The sequence below is a fragment of the Stegostoma tigrinum genome, chromosome 35, assembly GCF_030684315.1.
Source record: "Stegostoma tigrinum isolate sSteTig4 chromosome 35, sSteTig4.hap1, whole genome shotgun sequence".
NCBI classification, from domain to species: Eukaryota; Metazoa; Chordata; class Chondrichthyes; order Orectolobiformes; family Stegostomatidae; genus Stegostoma; species Stegostoma tigrinum.
Window position 1 is genome coordinate 8,588,427 of NC_081388.1, and position 22,754 is coordinate 8,611,180.

The following is a 22,754-nucleotide window of genomic DNA, read 5'->3' on the forward strand; positions in this document are numbered from 1 at the left end:
CACCAGTGTTCCTATTATACAGGGAAAGGTGTTAATGAGCTCAGAAGTGGACTTCCCATTTAGTGTTGCCGACAAGACCCTGAAGTCACTGCAAGCAGCAAAATGCATTCAGAATGGTTTCTTCAGGGTTCATAATGCAACCCCAAAAATATCAAAATGATGTGAGGATGCAGGGGCAAACTAGAGGTTAGAAACAAGAGACAAGGAGTCACTGCTTTATTGGACTATTCCATCAATAGTTGAGTGGAGCTGGCTGGTGCTTCCTGTATAGGATCAAGGCCATCAACAAAGCAGAGATCAGGGAGACAGCTGTCACTGTCAGGGACAGCATCACAACCAGCTCAGACTGCACACCTACACAGCAAGGAGAAACCAATGGTTACTGATGGAAACTGGGACAAAGAGGGAAACTAGCAGTCAGGCAACTCACCGCCTGGAGACATCTCCTGCATCCTTTGCTCAACCTCAGTCAGGGGCTCAGTCGCCAGGCTGGTCAGCTCAGGATCCACAATGAGCAGGGGGCCAAGCGAGGCCTCACCCTCCCACTTCAATCCAGCTTCACTCTCTGCAGGAGAGAACAGTACAGTCAGGTTCAGGGAAAGGTTGTATAGCCCCATCATCTCAGGGGTCAGTGACCTACCAGCTTCAGGTCCAAGGTCTCTCCTTCCTCTGGAGGAGAAGATGATCTCCCCTGTGCTACCACAGTTCCCCACATGACAACAGGCACAAATGTCACTGGTCGATTGCTCCAGTGGGGTCCAGCTAAACAACAGAAACAGCCCATCAACCACATGGATCACCACCTCTCCCAACAACATCACGAAGGGACTGAGGTGGGGGAAGGGGAGGAAGAAAAAACATGCTCACATCTGGTGCAGCTTCTGGAAAGTACAAGCTTTGTTCCTGGAATTTCCCTGATCTACTGCAGCAACTTTCAGGTGACAAGTGATGAAAATCTGAGGGACACATTCAGCACAAGTCAGTCAGTGTTTAGTCACTCCCACCCAGTGGGGAGAAGCTAAGTCAGCAGTTTCCTCTTACCAAGGAGAGTTCGTCTCCATAGAAGCGGAAGGCATCCAGGTCAAACCTGAGCTTGTCCGGCTCCCGCTGGTCTCTCAGCAACACAAAGGTTGAAAAGGAGTCCTCAGCTTTGCTGTCCATGAGGCAACTGCAGGTGAACAAAGGACCATGAAGTGAATGGAGTGAAGCCATTAAGATGGGAGCAGCTGGAGAAAGCAGAGATCTCCTTACCCATTGTAGTCAATGATGCTGTATCCGGGGCTGGAGTCCTTGTCTGGGCTCAGTGTAGCTACACAACGGTCAATGTACAGCTTCAGGGGCATGTGGTTGTCCATTGAAACAGATGCCTCAATGTGAATGAGGTCTCCCAGGGAGTAGAGAGTGGAAGTGCGCTCTGTAAGCCAGTCACCTGAAGTACAAGAGGACAAGGGTTACAGATAGTAGGTGCAGCTCCCAGTGAGTGACACCAGGAGATCCCTCTCCAGCCAGCCCTCACATACCATTCATTAGACGCAGGGAGAATGACAGATGCCCTTCTCCAGACCTGGTGGAGCTGAATGGGATCCAGGTGGGCTTGATGGGGTCACTGCTCACATTGCCCGTCCTGGGGGAGACAGTGCAGCCATTTTAGGCTAGTGTCAGGTGACAGCTACAGATGTTGACAATCTAGCAAAGGCTCACCTCAAATAACGACACACAATGGGAATGACAGCTCCATTGGTTCTCACAATGACAGATCCAGGATAGTTTGGAATGTGGGTCAGGTGGGTGGTGTAGATCAGGAAGTCTCCAGTCATCTGAAAGACAGCAGATGAAGGAATGGGGAACCAATTTGAAATGAAGGTTCTATGCAACATAACATCCTATTTCCACAATTCCTCAGGGAGCTTGGCAGGCTCAGTGCCAGCCTCCTGTTGGCTCACAGAAAGAGTGAGACCAGTTTATTGGCAATACATCATGCTCAGGGGTTAATCATTTTGGACCAATTTGACAAGGTAGTGCATCAATAGATCAGACAGAACGCTTACTGGAAATACACTTTTGTTGAAACAGATGGATGGGTTTTGTAGAAAAAGACAGTAGAATCACTGAAGGAACAGGAACATAATCCTGATTCTCAGGCACATTTTGGTTTCCTCAGTCATCAATCCTCCAATATTTGAGTATATCAGGAATACAAGACCAAACCAAAGTGACCTCAATAAAATTAGTTTCAGAAAACAGAACAGGAAATAATCTAATAGAGAAATAGAACACTTATCTCAAGCCCAGTTATTCCAAAGGTGAGGAAAGTGGGAATTTGGAGTCTTTCAAGAGCAAGGCAACTCTGAAAACTCTTGTTTAGGAGGAGTGACACCCCCACAGGACAGGGATCAGAGGAGCTGACTAAGGAGAAACAAGCCTCAAAACAGAGCTGGTCAAGTTCAGGAGAACCAGAAATAGTCTACAAGCCATGGGGACAACAGAGGGGCTTGGGACTCAGAACCCCTTAAGCCACAGACTAATCCAGAAGAGACAATCTCAGTTTGAGAACAAGAGAAAGTAGACCCCGATAACCACAGAATTGGAGTCAGCATTACAGTAAGGATCACTTTAGACCAAGCTTCCAGCAACTATGAAGGACTCCCATTACCTGCAATCTGCTGCCACACTCATGCAGGCCATAGTCAAAGAGGACAGTGTGGTTCTCAGGGTAGATCCTGGTTGGCTGACAGCCTTCTGTCCCCAGGGTCAGGTCAGCAGCATTAATTAGGTGCCTGGTTCCAAATAAATCCAACTGGGCCCTGACCTGCAGCTTCTGCTCTCCACACTGCACCATCACAGTCTGCAGTGGGGACACACTCCCACCCTCAGACATTCTGAAACTGGAACCAATGGGACCCCCGTGAGGAGAAACTCTCTCAGGTACAGGGGTGGCTCTCACTCCTCTCCATGGATACCTCAGGTTCAGAAATGGCTGCCAGGTTTCAGAGCAACAAACAGCTCCAAATAACAACACAGGGAACAAACCCATCACTACAAAATCCCCCATGATCACAAACACCTCAAACATCCCCTCCAGCCCCCACCCAGCTCCTTTTATACACACAACCTGCACTCACCTGACACCAATCAGACCAGAAGCAGCAACATTGAACAAATGATTCAGCCCAAAACTGTGTAATTTCCACCAATGTCTAAATCCATTGGTTTCTTACCAGGAGGGCCCATTTCATTTGGACCAATAGGAATGGTGGGGAGTTGCCATGCTGTCACCTGACTGCATTCTGCTGCACAAGTTCTCATGGAGATGGCCCCCTGAGTACAATAGAGTCACAGAGTCTTCTGGCTTTGAGACAGGTCCTTTGGCCTGGAATGATGCACGCTGACCAAAATGCCTATCCGTGCTAAAATCATTTCCTCGCACCAGGACCCTATCCTTCTAAACCTTTCCCATCCATGTATTTGTCCCAAAGCCTATTAAATGTTGATAATGTAGCTCCTCAAGCACTTCTGTTGGCCCCTTACTATGTGTGCACACCACCCTCAGGGTGACCAGGTCCCAATGTCTTTTCAAGACTCTCATGAGCTTATACACTTCGAGAATATCCCCTCTCAATCACCTATGCTCTAAAGAAATTAGCCCGAACTTGTCCAACCTCGACCCCTATCTCAGGGTAACAGTTTCACCTTTTCCAATTTAATCGGATTGTTCCAGTAACAAGGTGAACAAAACTGAACACAATACTCCAAGCAGAGATACAGAGCCTGTTTTGCAAAACATCTGCACTTGACTTGCAACAAACAACTTCCCACAAACTGGAGGAGAAGCACCTCATGTCCTGCCTCAGGAGCTGACAGCCCAATGGCCTAAAGGTGGATTTTACCAGGTTTCAAAGCTTCCCTCCCGGTCCTCATCTCATCTCAGGCCTCCTTGGCCTGATACATCCTGTCCTAAGTTCTCTCCCACTTATCTGCGCCTCCCACCGAACTGATTAATCCCCATCAGCCCTCCCTGCACTCACCTACCACAATCACACCTATCGTCCCCAGCACCACCCCTCCTCTGTATTAACTTCTGACCTCCCTTTCTCCTCTCCCAGTTCTGAAGAAGGGTCCCAACCTGAAACGTCAACTTTCCAGCTCCTCTGAAGCTGCCTGGCCTGCTGTGTTCATCCACACTTTGCCATGCTGACACTCCAAATAGGTCCTGCATATCTGCAACACAACTTCCCACCTTCGATGCTCAATGCCCTCATTGGCGAATCCCAGCATGCCAAACGCCATCTTCACTGCCCTGTCTACCAGTCACTCTGCGTTCAGAGAATTGTGCATCTGAGCTCCAATATCCCTCTGTTCCACTACATTCCTTACAGCCCGACTGTTCATCCTAAAATTCCCACCTTGATCTCACTTTCCAAAATGCATCATGGAAACTTATCAAAGGCATTACTGAAATCCATACGGAAAATGTCTCCTGCACTCCCATCAAACTTCCTGAACACTTCATCAAAGAACTCTGACAAATTTGTGAGGCATCATCTCTAATGCTCGAAGCCACGCTGACTAATCCTAATCAAGCCCTGTCTTTTCATATGCATGCATATCTTATCCCTCAGAATCTTCTCAAGTAACTTGCCTGCCACACATGTTATGCTTACAAGTGTATTATTCCCAGATTTCTCTTCTCAGCACTTCCAATACTTGCAACACCTCCTCCACTGTGACATGAACTGTCACCAAGATATCACCACTAACTCCCCAAAGTTGCCATGTCTTCATGTCATTATTCACAGTTCACAAAGAGGCAAACTATTCATTGAGAACCTCATTCATCTCCTGCAGTTCCACACATGCATGTCCACTCTAGCCATTCAGAGTTCCTATTCTCTCTCCAGTTATTTTTATGGCTTTAACATACGGAAAGAATCTATTTGGATTCGCCCTGACATTTCCAGTCAGAGCTGACTCATGCCCCTCTTGAGCCATCCTGATTTCCTTCTTCAGTTAAATCCTGTAACCCCTCTCTACCTCCATGGCTTCTCTTGATCCCAGTTGCCTTTACCTGATCAATCCCACCTTCTTTTTTTCTGGTAACAGCCTTTTTCATCCAGGGTTCCCGACTCCTGCTTCCATGCTGTATAACTCCATGACTCTGACAGTCTGTGAAAGAGCAAAGTCAATAGCAATTTTTCAGTTAAAAACTGACAGAGCCACAGATGCAGTGAATCAGAAACAAAAACAGAAATTTCTGGAAAAGCACACCAGAGCTGGCAGCATCTGTGGAGAGAAATCACAGTTACTGTTTCGGGTAGAGAGACCCTTCCTCTGAACAATTCTTCAACAGTGACCAAGGATATGAACATATTGTGTTCATCAATAGGACAAACATTGAGGGTAAATTAAGACGTTCAGAACAAGCTACTAGTTAACATAGAGAGCGGACTTACCTCAGGACAGATGTATCGGGGTTGGGAGAGTGGGTAAGTGTAAAGATTAGTTCACACTGATTGAAAGTGACCTGCACATGTTTCCATAGGAACCGCAACTAAATAAAGATGAAGACACAGAACATGCTTGTGAAGAGATTACCTGGTCCAAAAACCCAGAATCCTACACATTGTGAGAGAAAATATCGGCTTCACCAGTGGAATCCGTGATGAAAATTCCACGAGATGAACGTTCCTGAGATGATGTTATGGGGCAAATACCTTAGTTATCAGGAAAGAGTTCAGCTGCAAAAGAAATTCAGGAGATGAAGAGTTCTCCAGCTAAGGTGATAGAGTAACGCCCCTGGGGTAGCACGAGTTTCAACCTCAGCTCAAAACACCAGCATTTCAAGTAGTCTGCTGATGTAGAGCTTTAGAATATGATCAAGACAAGAGCCCTCAAGTCAAAGACCCACCAATCTGCCAAGTCTGAAGAGAATGAATTCAGGGAGAATTGCAAAACCTCCAGGATGCCATGAAGTTGTAAAATCGGAGACTTGGGGGAATGTGGGGTCACGGTTAATTTAATGGTCCGTGCAAAATAGGGTAAGGTTTGATGGAGATGCTGTATGAAGTAATAATTTTGAACGGTTTAACTCTAGGAAGAGTTTTATCCAATCATGTCTTGAGGATCTTGGAACCCAAAGAGGTTAGAGATCTTAACCTAGATTTCCTCATCATTGTGGGAGCAACTTGGTAAATTAGGTGGTTTGTGATCACTGTCACTCACTAAATGAGACCTTGTTTTTTCGAAAAAAATGGCCGCTTCTGGTTGAGACTCATTGGTCACTTTACTTGCCCACCAGCCGGGTTGGTCACGAAGAGAGGCTCGTAGCAATGAAGTGCCCTGACCACAATCTGAGGGTGGTAGGCAGGGCAATGTATACAACATGTACCATTCGGCCCTGTTTACTTTCAGATTGGTGCAGTCGCAGGATCGCAGTAAAAACAGATTTGAAAGCGTCAAACTTTGAAAGAGTCATTGGAAGCAGCAAGGCAAAAGGAATCAGGTGAGATATCCACATGCATAAGGCAATGCCAGGGTCCGTGCCAATAGATGAGATGAGCTGACGCACTGAGTGCCAACCCTGCTCTCAATCCCAAGTCCTCAGTGGCTGGTTACTGGTGCCATCTGATTCCATGAAAAGACATTGCTTTCTGTCTACATTCTTCCTGAAGCTTCCTCATCTGCCCAGAACAACAGCTGCCCGGCCAATGTCAAGCCAACAATGGAACAAAGAGCCAAGCTTACTGTGAGCCTTTAAGGGGTGGTGAAGGGCTGGTTACTGTCCAAACCACCTTAAAGCAAATGCATTCTGATCGTGTCTCTTTTCAAGTTAAGAACGTGCTGAAAGCGATTCGCAGACACTGGGGTGAAAAGTTTGAGGAGATTGGTAGTTGGGGTTGTGAATGAGGTTGTAGACATGCTGGCCGAGCCGTTGGCTTTGGGTGCAAACATTTCATCGCCCTGGTAGATAATATCATCAGTGTGCCTCTTGGGAAGCGATGGTGTTCTGTCCCACTTGTTATTTATATGTCTCTGTTTGCTGGAATGGCTGGTATAGCTTCCAGTTCTGTTCCTCAGTGATTGAACTGTCCCAATATACAAACCACTGAGAAACAGAACCGGAGGGAATCCCAACCATTCCAGCAAGCTGAGACACAGAATTAACTAGTAGGACAGAACACCATCGCTTCCCCAGAGGTGCACTGACGACGTTACCGAGCAGGGTGATGAAACGTTTGCATCCAAACCTGTTAGCTCAGTGAGCACATCTCCAACCTGAATGGGGTGAAATTTGAAGTGTGGCATCTGTGGTAATGTAGGGAGAAGCAGCAGGAAAGCTGGGCACAGCAAGATCCCACAGAGGTGCTCACTGAGGGAAAATGTGTGATCAGAATGCCAGCAAACATTCACCTGTGCTTCTTTGAACACAGTGCCTGGAGTATATTTAATTGACAAGCAAATATGTGAGCGGAATGGTGATGAATTTAACTTTTTACCCAACATAACGTAGCTCCAACAGTGCTCGCCCACAAAGAGGTACTGAAGCATGGTGCGAGGTCATAGAAAGTTAGCCCCAGTGACTTCTCAGAGAAAGGACGAACACAGCAATACTTCCACACACCCAAAACTAGGAACACCTTTTCGTTTTCCTCCAGACTGAAATGATTGAATAACACTGTCAGAGGACAAGCTCCAAGCTCAACAATATTGTTCTTTCTCTGCCTGTGATTGAATGCCGTGGGTAATTACGATGGCCTTGTGGTATTATAGTTAAACCAGAGACACAACAGGTGATTTTCTGAGGAGCTGGAGTCAAATCCCACCACAGCAGATGCTGGAATGCAAATTCATTGAAAATATCAGTGATTAGCCTGTCCAATAATGACAGAGTCTGTTACCAATTGTTGGGAAGAAAACCCATCTCGTTCACCAACATCCTTTACAGAAGGAAACTGCCATCCTTGCCTGGACTACAGCTGGCCTCTGGCCAATAAACACGCACCTAGCCTGTGCCACCCTCATCCGTGAGGAAATTATTTTAAAAATTGTTTGACAATGGTTGGCGCCCTGCTTGACGTACATCAAAACAGGATTACTGAAACGCTCCAGGGCACTGAACATCTTAGAACATTTGTGTGAAGATATTACAGTAGGAGAACACATTATAGAGAAACACACCACCACAGTAATGGAGTTTTTAAACAGCTAAAGCTTACAAAGGTGCTTGGCAGTAACTGTCAAATGTGAGTTGTGGCCATCTTTATAATTAGGTCATCAGCAACTGGGTGTAGTTTTTGGAGCAGAAGGGATGACACTTGATTATTGTTCACCTTCAGGCCCCAGTTGTTAACGAGGGCCTGAAGGCATCTTCAGGCCTCTACTTTCCAAAACAGGGCCCCCATCCTGCTCTCACATTCAGATGCGATTTGCAGAGTAGATGCTTGAGTCAGGACTATCTGATATCAGACCAAAACTCCCAGGAGAAAGCCCAGTGGAGAGAAAAAACAAGCATTTAGAAGAGAAGGCGGATATTGAACCGAGATTTTTTTTTTGAATATTAACAAGATAGAGCCAGAGCAATGTGTGTCATGCACCAGTTTGATTTACCCCTTAGAATTCTCACCAGTATGTAAGCAGCCCAAATGTCCCCTTTAGTCCACACTGCTACCCCAAACATTCCAAAGAACAGCCCAACACCCTTTAACCCTACGTCCCCCCATCTCTGACCCAGAGTGCATATACATCCCTGTACTCTGGTGCACTTTCCCCACGGAAAATTCACCAGGACTGGCGCACCTTTGGGCTAGGGGAAAACACCTGAGCACTAAACCCAGTCACAGGGTGAGTGTGCAACCACCAGCAGGCAGATTGAACTCTGGTTCCTGGTGTGGCATTGCAGCAGTGTAAACCACTAAGCCTCCATGCCACCCATGCCCAGTAGCCAGGTAAAGAGGCACAGATACAGCATGGAGGGTCAGTCTGATCCATGTTTCTTACTCTGAAGACCCAGGCATCCTTATTCACAAAGGACCAGATGTAATGGGAGCAAACCCAGGACAGTTCACACCAGTGTTCCTATTATAGAGGGAAATGGTCTGAACAGTGATCTCAGGCGTGGAAGTCCCATTTTGTGTTGCCAACAAGACCCTGTGGTCACTGCAAGCAGTGAAGCCTCAACAGTACATTCAATACAAATGGATTGAGAAGGTTTTCTGGGGGGTTCATAGCATAACCCCAGGGGTATCGACTCATGATGATGCAGAGACAAACTAGACACAAGAAACAAGAGACAAGGAGTCACTGCTTTATTGGACTATTCCATCAATAGTTGAGTAGAGTTTGCTGGTGCTTCCTGTACAGGAACAAGGCCATCAACGAAGCAGAGATCAGGGAGACAGCTGTCACTGTCAGGGACAGCATCACAACCAGCTCAGACTGCACACCTACACAGCAAGGAGAAACCAATGGTTACTGAGGGAAACTGGGACAAAGAGGCAAACTAGCAGTCAGGCAACTCACCGCCTGGAGACATCTCCTGCATCCTTTGCTCATCCTCAGTCAGGGGCTCAGTTGCCAGGCTGGTCAGCTCAGGATCCAGAATGAGCAGGGGGCCAAGCGAGGCCTCACCCTCCCACTTCAATCCACCTTCACTCTCTGCAGGAAGAACAGTACGGTCATGGTCAGGGAAAGCGTGAAAAGCCCCAGAGTCTCATGAGTCAGTGACTTACCAGCTTCAGGTCCAAGGTCTCTCCTTCCTCTGGAGGAGAAGATGATCTCCCTTGTGCTACCACAGTTCCCCACATGGCAACAGGCACAAATGTCACTGGTTGATTCCTCCAGTGGGCTCCAGCTAAACAAGACAAAAAGCCCATCAACCACATGGAGCATCACCTCTCCCCAACAACATCACTAAGGGGCAGCAAGTGGGAAAAACACTCACATCTTGTGCAGCTTCTGGAAAGTACAAGCTTTGTTCCTGGAATCTCCCTGATCCACCGCAACAACTTTCAGGTGACAGGTGATGAACATCTGAGGGACACATTCAGCACAAGTCAGTCAGTGTTTAGTCACTCCCACCCAGTGGGGAGAAGCCACTCAGCAGCTTCCTCTTACCAAGGATTGTTCATCTCCATAGAAGCGGAAGGCATCCAGGTCAAACCTGAGCTTGTCCGGCTCCCGCTGGTCTCTCGGCAACACAAAGGTTGAAAAGGAGTCCTCAGCTTTGCTGTCCACGAGGCAACTACAGGTGAACAAAGGGCCATGAAGTGAATGGAGTGAAGTCATTGAGATGGGAGCAGCTGGAGAAAGCAGAGAGCTCCTTACCCATTGTAGTCAATGATGCTGTATCTGGGGCTGGAGTCCTTGTCTGGGCTCAGTGTAGCTACACAGCGGTCAATGTACAGCTTCAGGGGCATGTGGTTGTCCATTGAAACAGATGCCTCAATGTGAATGAGGTCTCCCAGGGAGTAGACAGTGGAAGTGCGCTCTGTAAGCCAGTCACCTGACATGCAAGAGGACAAGGGTTAGTGTGAGTTGCACCTACTGAGTGACACCAGGAGATCCCTCCCCAGCCAGCCCTCACATACCATTCATTAGACGCAGGGAGAATGACAGATGCCCTTCTCCAGACCTGGTGGAGCTGAATGGGATCCAGGTGGGCTTGATGGGGTCACTGCTCACGTTGCCCGTCCTGGGGAGAGACAGTGCAGCCATTTTAGTCTAGTGTCAGGTGACAGCTACAGATGATGTTGACAATCTAGCAAAGGCTCACCTCAAATAACGACACACAATGGGAATGACAGCTCCATTGGTTCTCACAATGACAGACCCAGGATAGTTTGGGATGTGGGTCAGATGGGTGGTATAGATCAGGAAGTCTCCAGTCATCTGAAAGACAGCAGATTAAAGAATGGAAACAATTGGAATTGAAGGTGCTATGCAACATAAGGAATTGTGGGAATGGGATGATGTCCTTCAGGAGCTTGGCAGGTGCCAGCTGCTTGTTTGCACACAAGCAGTGAGACCAGTTTTAGGGGCAATAAATCATAGCTCAGGGGTTAGTCATTTTGGACCAATTGGACTAGGTCGTGCATCTTGCAATAGATCAGCAATGATCAGATAGGGAATGCATTTACATTGGAAATACACATTTGTTGAAGCAGATAGATGGGTTTTGTGGGGAAAAGAAACATTGAAGGAACTAGAACATGGTTGTGATTCTCTCAGACACATTCTGGTTTCCTCAGATATCAGCAAAGCTCCAATATTTGAGTCTATCACAAGGATAAGACCAAACTAATCAGCAACATACTCAAAACAGAACAGGGGATAATCTAATAATAGAGAAACAGAACACTTATCCCAGGAGCCAAGTTATTCCAAAGGCAATGAAAGTGGGAATTTGGAGACATTCAAGAGCAAGGCCCCTCTTAACCTTTTGTTAAAGAGTATGATCCACACAGGATGGGGTTTAGAGGAGTGACTAAAGAGAAAACAAGCCTCAAAACATAGAGCTGATGAAGTTCAGGAGAACCAGAAATAACTTACAGGCCATGAGGACACAGGTTTAAATGGTTCTGTGGTTCCCAAACCTGTCTTAATCTAAGAGAGAGAATCTCAGTTTGAGACCAAGAGAAATTAGACCCTATACCAACAGCACTGCAGCTAGCATCACAGCAAGAAACACCACAGTTAAAGCTTCCAGCAACTATGAAGGACTCCCATTACCTGCAATCTGCTGCCACACTCATGCAGGCCATAGTCAAAGAGGACAGTGTGGTTCTCAGGGTAGACCCTGGTTGGCTGACAGCCTGCTGTCCCCAGGGTCAGGTCAGCAGCATTAATTAGGTGCCTGGTTCCAAATAAATCCAACTGGGCCCTGACCTGCAGCTTCTGCTCTCCACACTGCACCATCACAGTCTGCAGTGGGGACACACTCCCACCCTCAGACATTCTGAAACTGGAACCAATGGGACCCCCATGAGGAGGGACTCCCTCAGGTACAGGGGTGGCTCTCACTCTTCTCCATGGAATCCTCTGGCTCAGAAACTGTTGCCAAGTTTCAGAGCAACAAACAGCTCCAACTAACACCAGCACAGGACACAAACCCTTCACTACAAAATCCCCCATGATGGCAAACACCTCAAACATCCCCTCCAGCCCCCACCCAGCTCCTTTTATACACACAACCTGCACTCACCTGACACCAATCAGACCAGAAGCAGCAACAATGAACCAATGATCCAGCCCCAATCTCAGCAAATTCCACCAAAGTCTAAATCCATTGGCTTCTTACCAGAAGGGCCCATTTCATTTGGACCAATAGGAATGGCTGGGAGTTGCCATGCTGTCACCTGACTGCATTCTGCTGCACAAGTCCTCATGGTGATGGCCCCCTGAGCACAATCGAGTCATAGAGTGTTCAGGCACAGAGAGATGTTCTTTGGCCCAGAATGGTGCATTCTGATCAAAATGTCCATTGTGCTAATTTCATTTCCTCGCACCTTGCCCCTATCCATCTAAACCTTTCCCATCCATGTATTTGTCCCAATGCCTATTAAATGTTGTTAATGTAGCCCCTCAAGCAGTTCTGTTGGCCCCTTACTATGTGTGCACACCACCCTCAGGGTGACCAGGTTGCCATGTCTTTTCAAGACTCTCATGAGCTTATACACTTCGAGGATATCCCCTCTCAGTCTCCTATGCTGTAAAGAAATTCGCCTGAGCTTGTCCAACCTCTCCCTCTATCTCAGGGCAACAGTTTCACCTTTTCCAATTTAATCGGATTGCTCCTGTAACAAGGTGAACAAAACTGAACACAATACTCCAAGCAGAGATACAGAGCCTGTTTTGCAAAACATCTGCACTTGACTTGCAACAAACAACTTCCCACAAACTGGAGGAGAAGCACCTCATGTCCTGCCTCAGGAGCTGACGCCCAATGGCCTAAAGGTGGATTTTACCAGTTTTCAAAGCTTCCCTCCCGGTCCTCATCTCATCTCAGGCCTCCTTGGCCTGATACATCCTGTCCTAAGTTCTCTCCCATTTATCTGCGCCTCCCACCGCACTGACTAATCCCTATCAGCCCTCCCTGCACTCACCTACCACCATCCCACCTATCTTCCCCAGCACCACCCCTCCTCTGTATTAACTTCTGACCTCCCTTTCCCCTCTCCCATTTCTGAAGAAGGGTCCCAACCTGAAACGTCAACTTTCCAGCTCCACTGAAGCTGCCTGGCCTGCTGTGTTCATCCACACTTTGCCATGCTGACACTCCAAATAGGTCCTGCATATCTGCAACACAACTTCCCACCTTAGATGCTCATTGCCCTCATTGGCGAATCCCAGCGTGCCAAACGCCATCTTCACTGCCCTGTCTACCCGTCACTCTGCATTCAGAGAATTGTGCATCTGAACTCCAATATCCCTCTGTTCCACTACATTCCTTACAGCCCTACTGTTCATCCTGAAATTCCCACCTTGATCTCACTTTCCAAAATGCATCATGGAAACTTATCAAAGGCCTTACTGAAATCCATATGGAAAATGACTCCTGCCCTCCCATCAAACTTCCTGAACACTTCATCAAAGAACTCTGACAAATTTGTGAGGCATCATCTCTAATGCACGAAGACATGCTGACTACTCCTAATCAAACCCTGTCTTTTCATATGCATGCATATCTTATCCCTCAGAATCTTCTCAAGTAACTTGCCTATCACACATGTTACGCTTACAAGTGTATTATTCCCAGGTTTCTCTTCTCAGCACTTCCAATACTTCCAACACCTCCTCCACTGTGACATGGACTGTCACCAAGATATCACCACTAACTTCCCAAAGTTGCCATGTCTTCATGTCATTATTCACAGTTCACAAAGAGGCAAACTATTCATTGAGAACCTCATTCATCTCCTGCAGTTGCACACATGCATGTCCACTCTGGCCTTTCAGAGTTCCATTTCTCTCTCCAGTTATTTTTATGGCTTTAACATACGGAAAGAATCTATTTGGATTCGCCCTGACATTTTCAGTCAAAGCTGACTCATGCCCCTCTTGAGACATCCTGATTTCCTTCTTCAGTTAAATCCTGTAACCCCTCTCTCCCTCCATGGCTTCCCTTGATCCCAGTTGCCTGTACCTGATCAATCCCACCTTCTTTGTTCTGGTAACAGCCTTTTTCATCCAGGGTTCCCTACTCCTGCTTCCATGCTGTATAACTCCATGACTCTGTGAGTCTGTGAAAGAGCAAAGTCAATAGCAATTTTTCAGTTAAAAACTGACAGAGCCACAGATGCAGTGAATCAGAAACAAAAACGGAAATTTCTGGAAAAGTTCACCAGAGCTGGCAGCATCTGTGGAGAGAAATCATAGTTACTGTTTCGGGTAGAGAGACCCTTCCTCTGAACAATTCTTCAATAGTGGCCAAGGATATGAACATATTGTGTTCATCAATAGGACAAACATTGAGGGCAAATTACGATGTTCAGAACAAGCTACTAGTAAACATAGAGAGCGAACTTACTTCAGTACAGATGTATCGGGGTTGGGGGAGTGGGTAAGTGTGAAGATTAGTTCACACTGATTGAAAGTGACCTGCACATGTTTCCATAGGAACCGCAACTAAATAAAGATGAAGGCACAGAACATGATTGTGAAGAGATTACCTGGTCCAAAAACCCAGAATCCTACACATTGTAAAAGAAAATAGCGGCTTCACCAGAGGAGTCCATGATGAAAATTCCACGAGATGAACGCTCCTGAGATGATGTTATGGGGCAACTACCTTAGTTATCAGGAAAGAGTTCAGCTGCAAAAGAAATTCAGGAGATGAAGAGTTCTCCAGCTAAGGTGATAGAGTAACGCCCCTGGGGTAGCACGAGTTTCAACCTCAGCTCAAAACACCAGCATTTCCAGCAGTCTGCTGATGTAGAGCTTTAGAATAGGATCGAGGCCAATAGCCCTCAAGTCAAAGACCCACCAATCTGCCAAGTCTGAAGAGAATGAATTCAGGGAGAATTACAAAACCTCCAGGATGCCATGAAGTTGTAAAATCGGAGACTTGGGGGAATGTGGGGTCACGGTTAATTTAATGGTCCATTCAAAATAGGGTAAGGTTTGATGGAGATGCTGTATGAAGTAATAATTTTGAACGGTTTAACTCTAGGAAGAGTTTTATCCAATCATGTCTTGAGGATCTTGGAACCCAAAGAGGTTAGAGATCTTAACCTAGATTTCCTCATCATTGTGGGAGCAACTTGGTAAATTAGGTGGTTTGTGATCACTGTCACTCACTAAATGAGACCTTGTTTTTTCGAAAAAAATGGCCTCTTCTGGTTGAGACTCATTGGTCACTTTACTTGCCCACCAGCCGGGTTGGTCACGACGAGAGGCTCGTAGCAATGAAGTGCCCTGACCACAATCTGAGGGTGGTAGGCAGGGCAATGTATACAACATGTACCATTCGGCCCTGTTTACTTTCAGATTGGTGCAGTCGCAGGATCGCAGTAAAAACAGATTTGAAAGCGTCAAACTTTGAAAGAGTCATTGGAAGCAGCAAGGCAAAAGGAATCAGGTGAGATATCCACATGCATAAGGCAATGCCAGGGTCCGTGCCAATAGATGAGATGAGCTGACGCACTGAGTGCCAACCCTGCTCTCAATCCCAAGTCCTCAGTGGCTGGTTACTGGTGCCATCTGATTCCATGAAAAGACATTGCTTTCTGTCTACATTCTTCCTGAAGCTTCCTCGTCTACCCAGAACAACAGCTGCCCGGCCAATGTCAAGCCAACAATGTAACAAAGAGCCAAGCTTACTGTGAGCCTTTCAGGGGTGGTGAAGGACTGGTTACTGTCCAAACCACCTTAAAGTAAATGCATTCTGATCGTGTCTCTTTTCAAGTTAAGAACGTGCTGAAAGCGATTCGCAGACACTGGGGTGAAAAGTTTGAGGAGATTGGTAGTTGGGGTTGTGAATGAGGTTGTAGACATGCTGGCCGAGCCGTTGGCTTTGGGTGCAAACATTTCATCGCCCTGGTAGATAACATCATCAGTGTGCCTCTTGGGAAGCGATGGTGTTCTGTCCCACTTGTTATTTATATGTCTCTGTTTGCTGGAATGGCTGGTATAGCTTCCAGTTCTGTTCCTCAGTGATTGAACTGTCCCAATGTACAAACCACTGAGAAACAGAACCGGAGGGAATCCCAACCATTCCAGCAAGCTGAGACACAGAATTAACTAGTAGGACAGAACACCATCGCTTCCCCAGAGGTGCACTGACGACGTTACCGAGCAGGGTGATGAAACGTTTGCATCCAAACCTGTTCGCTCAGTGAGCACATCTCCAACCTGAATGGGGTGAAATTTGAAGTGTGGCATCTGTGGTAATGTAGGGAGAAGCAGCAGGAATGCTGGGCACAGCAAGATCCCACAGAGGTGCTCACTGAGGGAAAATGAGTGATCAGAATGCCAGCCAACATTCACCTGTGCTTCTTTGAACACAGTGCCTGGAGTATATTTAATTTACAAGCAAATATGTGAGCGGAATGGTGATGAATTTAACTTTTTACCCAACATAACGTAGCTCCAACAGTGCTTGCCCACAAAGAGGGACTGAAGCATGGTGCGAGATCATAGAAAGTTAGCCCCAGTGGCTTCTCAGAGAAAGGATGAACACAGTAATACTTCCACACACCCAAAACGAAGTGCTCAGAAGCACAGAACACCCTTTCGTTTTCCTCCAGACTGAAATGATTGAATAACACTGTCAGAGGACAAGCTCCAAGCTCAACAATATTGTTCTTTCTCTGCCTGTGATTGAATGCCGTGGGTAATTACGATGGCCTTGTGGTATTATAGTTAAACCAGAGACACAACAGGTGATTTTCTGAGGAGCTGGAGTCAAATCCCACCACAGCAGATGCTGGAATGCAAATTCATTGAAAATATCAGTGATTAGCCTGTCCAATAATGACAGAGTCTGTTACCAATTGTTGGGAAGAAAACCCATCTCGTTCACCAACATCCTTTACAGAAGGAAACTGCCATCCTTGCCTGGACTACAGCTGCCCTCTGGACAATAAACACGCACCTAGCCTGTGCCACCCTCATCCATGAGGAAATTATTTTAAAAATTGTTTGACAATGGTCGGTGCCCAGCTTGATGTAAATCAAAACAGGATTACTGAAACGCTCCAGGGCACTGAACATCTTAGAACATTTGTGTGAAGATATTACAGGAGGAGAACACATTATAGAGAAACACACCACCACAGTAATGGAGTTTTTAAACAGCTAAAGCTTACAAAGGTGCTTGGGCAGTAACTCTCAAATGTGTGTTGTGGCCATCTTTATAATTAGGTCATCAGCAACTGGGTATAGTTTTTGGAGCAGAAGGGATGACACTTGATTATTGTTCACCTTCAGGCCCCAGTTGTTAACGAGGGCCTGAAGGCATCTTCAGGCCTCTACTTTCCAAAACAGGGCCCCCATCCTGCACTCACATTCAGATGCGATTTGCAGAGTAGATGCTTGAGTCAGGACTATCTGATATCAGACCAAAACTCCCAGGAGAAAGCCCAGCAGAGAGAAAAAAACAAGCATTTAGAAGAGAAGGCGGATATTGAACTGCGATTTTTTTTTTAATATTAACAAGATAGAGCCAGAGCAATGTGTGTCATGCACCAGTTTGATTTACCCCTTAGAATTCTCACCAGTATGTAAGCAGCCCAATTGTCCCCTTTAGTCCACACTGCTACCCCAAACATTCCAAAGAACAGCCCAACACCCTTTAACCCTACGTCCCACGCCGTCTCTGACCCAGAGTGCATATACATCCCTGTACTCTGGTACACTTTCCCCACGGAAAATTCACCAGGACTGGCGCACCTTTGGGCTGGAGGAAAACACCTGAGCACTAAACCCAGTCACAGGGTGAGTGTGCAACCACCCCACAGCAATTTGAACTCTGGTTCCTAGTGTGGCATTGCTGCCATGTAAACCACTAAGCCTCCATGCCACCCATGCCCAGCAGCCAGGTAAAGAGGCACAGATAGAGCATGGAGGGTCAGTCTGGTCCATGTTTCTTACTCTGAACACCCAGGCATCCTTATTCACAAAGGACCAGATGTAATGGGAGCAAACCCAGGACAGTTCACACCAGTGTTCCTATTATAGAGGGAAATGGTCTGAACAGCGATCTCAGGCGTGGAAGTCCCATTTTGTGTTGCCAACAAGACCCTGTGGTCACTGCAAGCAGTGAAGCCTAAACAGTACATTCAATAAAAATAGATTCAGAAGGTTTTCTGGGGGTTCATAGCATAACCCCAGGGGTAGCGACTCATGATGATGCAGAGACAAACTAGACACAAGAAACAAGAGACAAGGAGTCACTGCTTTATTGGACTATTCCATCAATAGTTGATTAGAGTTCGCTGGTGCTTCCTGTACAGGAACAAGGCCATCAACGAAGCAGAGATCAGGGAGACAGCTGTCACAGTCAGGGACAGCATCACAACCAGCTCAGACTGCACACCTACACAGCAAGGAGAAACCAATGGTTACTGAGGGAAACTGGGACAAAGAGGCAAACTAGCAGTCAGACAACTCACCGCCTGGAGACATCTCCTGCATCCTTTGCTCAACCTCAGTCAGGGGCTCAGTCGCCAGGCTGGTCAGCTCAGGATCCAGAATGAGCAGGGGGCCAAGCGAGGCCTCACCCTCCCACTTCAATCCACCTTCACTCTCTGCAGGAGAGAACAGTAGTCAGGTTCAGGGAAAGCGTGAAAAGCCCCAGAGTCTCATGAGTCAGTGACCTACCAGCTTCAGCTCCAAGGTCTCTCCTTCCTCTGGAGGAGAAGATGATCTCCCCTGTGCTATCACAGTTCCCCACATGACAACAGGCACAAATGTCACTGGTCGATTCCTCCAGTGGGGTCCAGCTAAACAACAGAAACAGCCCATCAACCACATGGAGCATCACCTCTCCCAACAACATCACGAAGGGACTGAGGTGGGGGAAGGGGAGGAAGAAAAAAACATGCTCACATCTGGTGCAGCTTCTGGAAAGTACAAGCTTTGTTCCTGGAATTTGCCTGATCTACTGCAGCAACTTTCAGGTGACAAGTGATGAAAATCTGAGGGACACATTCAGCACAAGTCAGTCAGTGTTTAGTCACTCCCACCCAGTGGGGAGAAGCTAAGTCAGCAGTTTCCTCTTACCAAGGAGAGTTCATCTCCATAGAAGCGGAAGGCATCCAGGTCAAACCTGAGCTTGTCCGGCTCCCGCTGGTCTCTCAGCAACACAAAGGTTGAAAAGGAGTCCTCAGCTTTGCTGTCCATGAGGCAACTGCAGGTGAACAAAGGACCATGAAGTGAATGGAGTGAAGCCATTAAGATGGGAGCAGCTGGAGAAAGCAGAGATCTGCTTACCCATTGTAGTCAATGATGCTGTATCCGGGGCTGGAGTCCTTGTCTGGGCTCAGTGTAGCTACACAACGGTCAATGTACAGCTTCAGGGGCATGTGGTTGTCCATTGAAACAGATGCCTCAATGTGAATGAGGTCTCCCAGGGAGTAGACAGTGGAAGTGCGCTCTGTAAGCCAGTCACCTGAAGTACAAGAGGACAAGGGTTACAGATAGTAGGTGCAGCTCCCAGTGAGTGACACCAGGAGATCCCTCTCCAGCCAGCCCTCACATACCATTCATTAGACGCAGGGAGAATGACAGATGCCCTTCTCCAGACCTGGTGGAGCTGAATGGGATCCAGGTGGGCTTGATGGGGTCACTGCTCACATTGCCCGTCCTGGGGAGAGACAGTGCAGCCATTTTAGGCTAGTGTCAGGTGACAGCTGCAAATAATGTTTATAATCCAGTAAAGATTCTCACCTCAAATAACGACACACAATGGGAATGACAGCTCCATTGGTTCTCACAATGACAGACCCAGGATAGTTTGGTATGTGGGTCAGGTGGGTGGCGTAGATCAGGAAGTCTCCAGTCATCTGAAAGACAGCAGATGAAGGAATGGGGAACCAATTTGAAATGAAGGTTCTATGCAACATAACATCCTATTTCCACAATTCCTCAGGGAGCTTGGCAGGCTCAGTGCCAGCCTCCTGTTGGCTCACAGAAAGAGTGAGACCAGTTTATTGGCAATACATCATGCTCAGGGGTTAATCATTTTGGACCAATTTGACAAGCTAGTGCATCAATAGATCAGACAGAACACTTACACTGGAAATACACTTTTGTTGAAACAGATGGATGGGTTTTGTAGAAAAAGACAGTAGAATCACTGAAGGAACAGGAACATAATCCTGATTCTCAGGCACTGCAGGCACATTTTGGTTTCCTCAGTCATCAATCCTCCAATATTTGAGTATATCAGGAATACAAGACAAAACCAAAGTGACCTCAATAAAATTAGTTTCAGAAAACAGAACAGGAAATAATCTAATAGAGAAATAGAACACTTATCTCAAGCCCAGTTATTCCAAAGGCAAGGAAAGTGGGAATTTGGAGTCTTTCAAGAGCAAGGCAACTCTGAAAACTCTTGTTTAGGAGGAGTGACACCCCCACAGGACAGGGATCAGAGGAGCTGACTAAGGAGAAACAAGCCTCAAAACAGAGCTGGTCAAGTTCAGGAGAACCAGAAATAGTCTACAGGCCATGGGGACAACAGAGGGGCTTGGGACTTAGAACCCCTTCAGCCACAGACTAATCCAGAAGAGACAATCTCAGTTTGAGAACAAGAGAAAGTAGACCCCGATAAACACAGAATTGGAGTCAGCATTACAGTAAGGATCACTTTAGACCAAGCTTCCAGCAAGTATGAAGGACTCCCATTACCTGCAATCTGCTGCCACACTCATGCAGGCCATAGTCAAAGAGGACAGTGTGGTTCTCAGGGTAGACCCTGGTTGGCTGACAGCCTGCTGTCCCCAGGGTCAGGTCAGCAGCATTAATTAGGTGCCTGGTTCCAAATAAATCCAACTGGGCCCTGACCTGCAGCTTCTGCTCTCCACACTGCACCATCACAGTCTGCAGTGGGGACACACTCCCACCCTCAGACATTCTGAAACTGGAACCAATGGGACCCCCATGAGGAGGGACTCTCTCAGGTACAGGGGTGGCTCTCACTCTTCTCCATGGATACCTCGGGCTCAGAAACGGCTGCCAGGTTTCAGAGCAACAAACAGCTCCAAATAACAACACAGAGAACAAACCCATCACTACAAAATCCCCCATGATCACAAACACCACAACCATCCCCTCCAGCCCCCACCCAGCTCCTTTTATACACACAACCTGCACTCACCTGACACCAATCAGACCAGAAGCAGCAACAATGAACCAATGATCCAGCCCCAATCTCAGCAAATTCCACCAAAGTCTAAATCCATTGGCTTCTTACCAGAAGGGCCCATTTCATTTGGACCAATAGGAATGGCTGAGAGTTGCCATGCTGTCACCTGACTGCATTCAGCTCCACAAGTTCTTCTGGTGATGGCGCCCTGAGTACAGTAGAGTCAGAGAGTGTTCAGGCACAGAGAGATGTTCTTTGGCCCAGAACAGTGCATGCTGATCAAAATGTCCATTGTGCTAATTTCATTTCCTCGCACCTTGCCCCTATCCTTCTAAACCTTTCCCATCCATGTATTTGTCCCAAGGCCTATTAAATGTTGTTAATGTAGCCCCTCAAGCACTTCTGTTGGCCCCTTACTACGTGTGCGCACCACCCTCAGGGTGACCAGGTTGCCATGTCTTTTCAAGACTCTCATGAGCTTATACACTTCGAGGATATCCCCTCTCAGTCTCCTATGCTGTAAAGAAATTAGCCTGAGCTTGTCCAACCTCTACCTCTATCTCAGGGTAACAGTTTCACCTTTTCCAATTTAATCGGATTGCTCCTGTAACAAGGTGAACAAAACTGAACACAATACTCCAAGCAGAGATACAGAGCCTGTTTTGCAAAACATCTGCACTTGACTTGCAACAAACAACTTCCAACAAACTGGAGGAGAAGCACCTCATGTCCTGCCTCAGGAGCTGACGCCCAATGGCCTAAAGGTGGATTTTACCAGTTTTCAAAGCTTCCCTCCCGGTCCTCATCTCATCTCAGGCCTCCTTGGCCTGATACATCCTGTCCTAAGTTCTCTCCCATTTATCTGCGCCTCCCACCGCACTGACTAATCCCCATCAGCCCTCCCTGCACTCACCTACCACCATCCCACCTATCTTCCCCAGCACCACCCCTCCTCTGTATTAACTTCTGACCTCCCTTTCCCCTCTCCCATTTCTGAAGTTGGGTCCCAACCTGAAACGTCAACTTTCCAGCTCCTCTGAAGCTGCCTGGCCTGCTGTGTTCATCCACACTTTGCCATGCTGACACTCCAAATAGGTCCTGCATATCTGCAACACAACTTCCCACCTAAGATGCTCATTGCCCTCATTGGCGAATCCCAGCGTGCCAAACGCCATCTTCACTGCCCTGTCTACCCGTCACTCTGCATTCAGAGAATTGTGCATCTGAACTCCAATATCCCTCTGTTCCACTACATTCCTTACAGCCCTACTGTTCATCCTGAAATTCCCACCTTGATCTCACTTTCCAAAATGCATCATGGAAACTTATCAAAGGCCTTACTGAAATCCATATGGAAAATGACTCCTGCCCTCCCATCAAACTTCCTGAACACTTCATCAAAGAACTCTGACAAATTTGTGAGGCATCATCTCTAATGCACGAAGACATGCTG

The 22,754-nt window shown here is 47.1% G+C and overlaps 3 protein-coding genes across 3 annotated transcripts; all 3 read right to left on the reverse strand.

Moving 5' to 3' along the window:
• Window positions 1–232: 232 nt before the first annotated feature.
• LOC132206327 (zona pellucida sperm-binding protein 3-like) lies at window positions 233–7,545 on the reverse strand. The gene is made up of 13 exons (XM_059639988.1): window positions 7,494–7,545; window positions 6,220–6,347; window positions 5,712–5,735; window positions 5,451–5,548; window positions 5,080–5,163; window positions 2,654–2,885; window positions 1,702–1,817; window positions 1,521–1,624; window positions 1,252–1,429; window positions 1,042–1,168; window positions 868–956; window positions 431–762; window positions 233–354 (listed from the first exon to the last, which is right to left on the reverse strand). The coding sequence occupies exons 1-13, from the start codon at window positions 7,543–7,545 to the stop codon at window positions 233–235; spliced, it is 1,686 nt and encodes a 561-aa protein (XP_059495971.1).
• Window positions 7,546–9,318: 1,773 nt separating this feature from the next.
• On the reverse strand, window positions 9,319–12,147 carry LOC132206328 (zona pellucida sperm-binding protein 3-like). Its single transcript, XM_059639989.1, has 9 exons — window positions 11,725–12,147; window positions 10,769–10,884; window positions 10,584–10,687; window positions 10,321–10,498; window positions 10,111–10,237; window positions 9,938–10,026; window positions 9,726–9,847; window positions 9,517–9,651; window positions 9,319–9,440 (listed from the first exon to the last, which is right to left on the reverse strand). The coding sequence occupies exons 1-9, from the start codon at window positions 12,145–12,147 to the stop codon at window positions 9,319–9,321; spliced, it is 1,416 nt and encodes a 471-aa protein (XP_059495972.1).
• A 6,260-nt stretch (window positions 12,148–18,407) lies between these two features.
• Window positions 18,408–21,264, reverse strand: LOC132206329 (zona pellucida sperm-binding protein 3-like). The gene is made up of 9 exons (XM_059639990.1): window positions 20,845–21,264; window positions 19,882–19,997; window positions 19,695–19,798; window positions 19,426–19,603; window positions 19,216–19,342; window positions 19,042–19,130; window positions 18,814–18,935; window positions 18,606–18,740; window positions 18,408–18,529 (listed from the first exon to the last, which is right to left on the reverse strand). Exons 1-9 carry the CDS (start codon window positions 21,262–21,264, stop codon window positions 18,408–18,410), a joined length of 1,413 nt encoding a protein of 470 aa, XP_059495973.1.
• Between the last annotated feature and the right edge of the window lie 1,490 nt (window positions 21,265–22,754).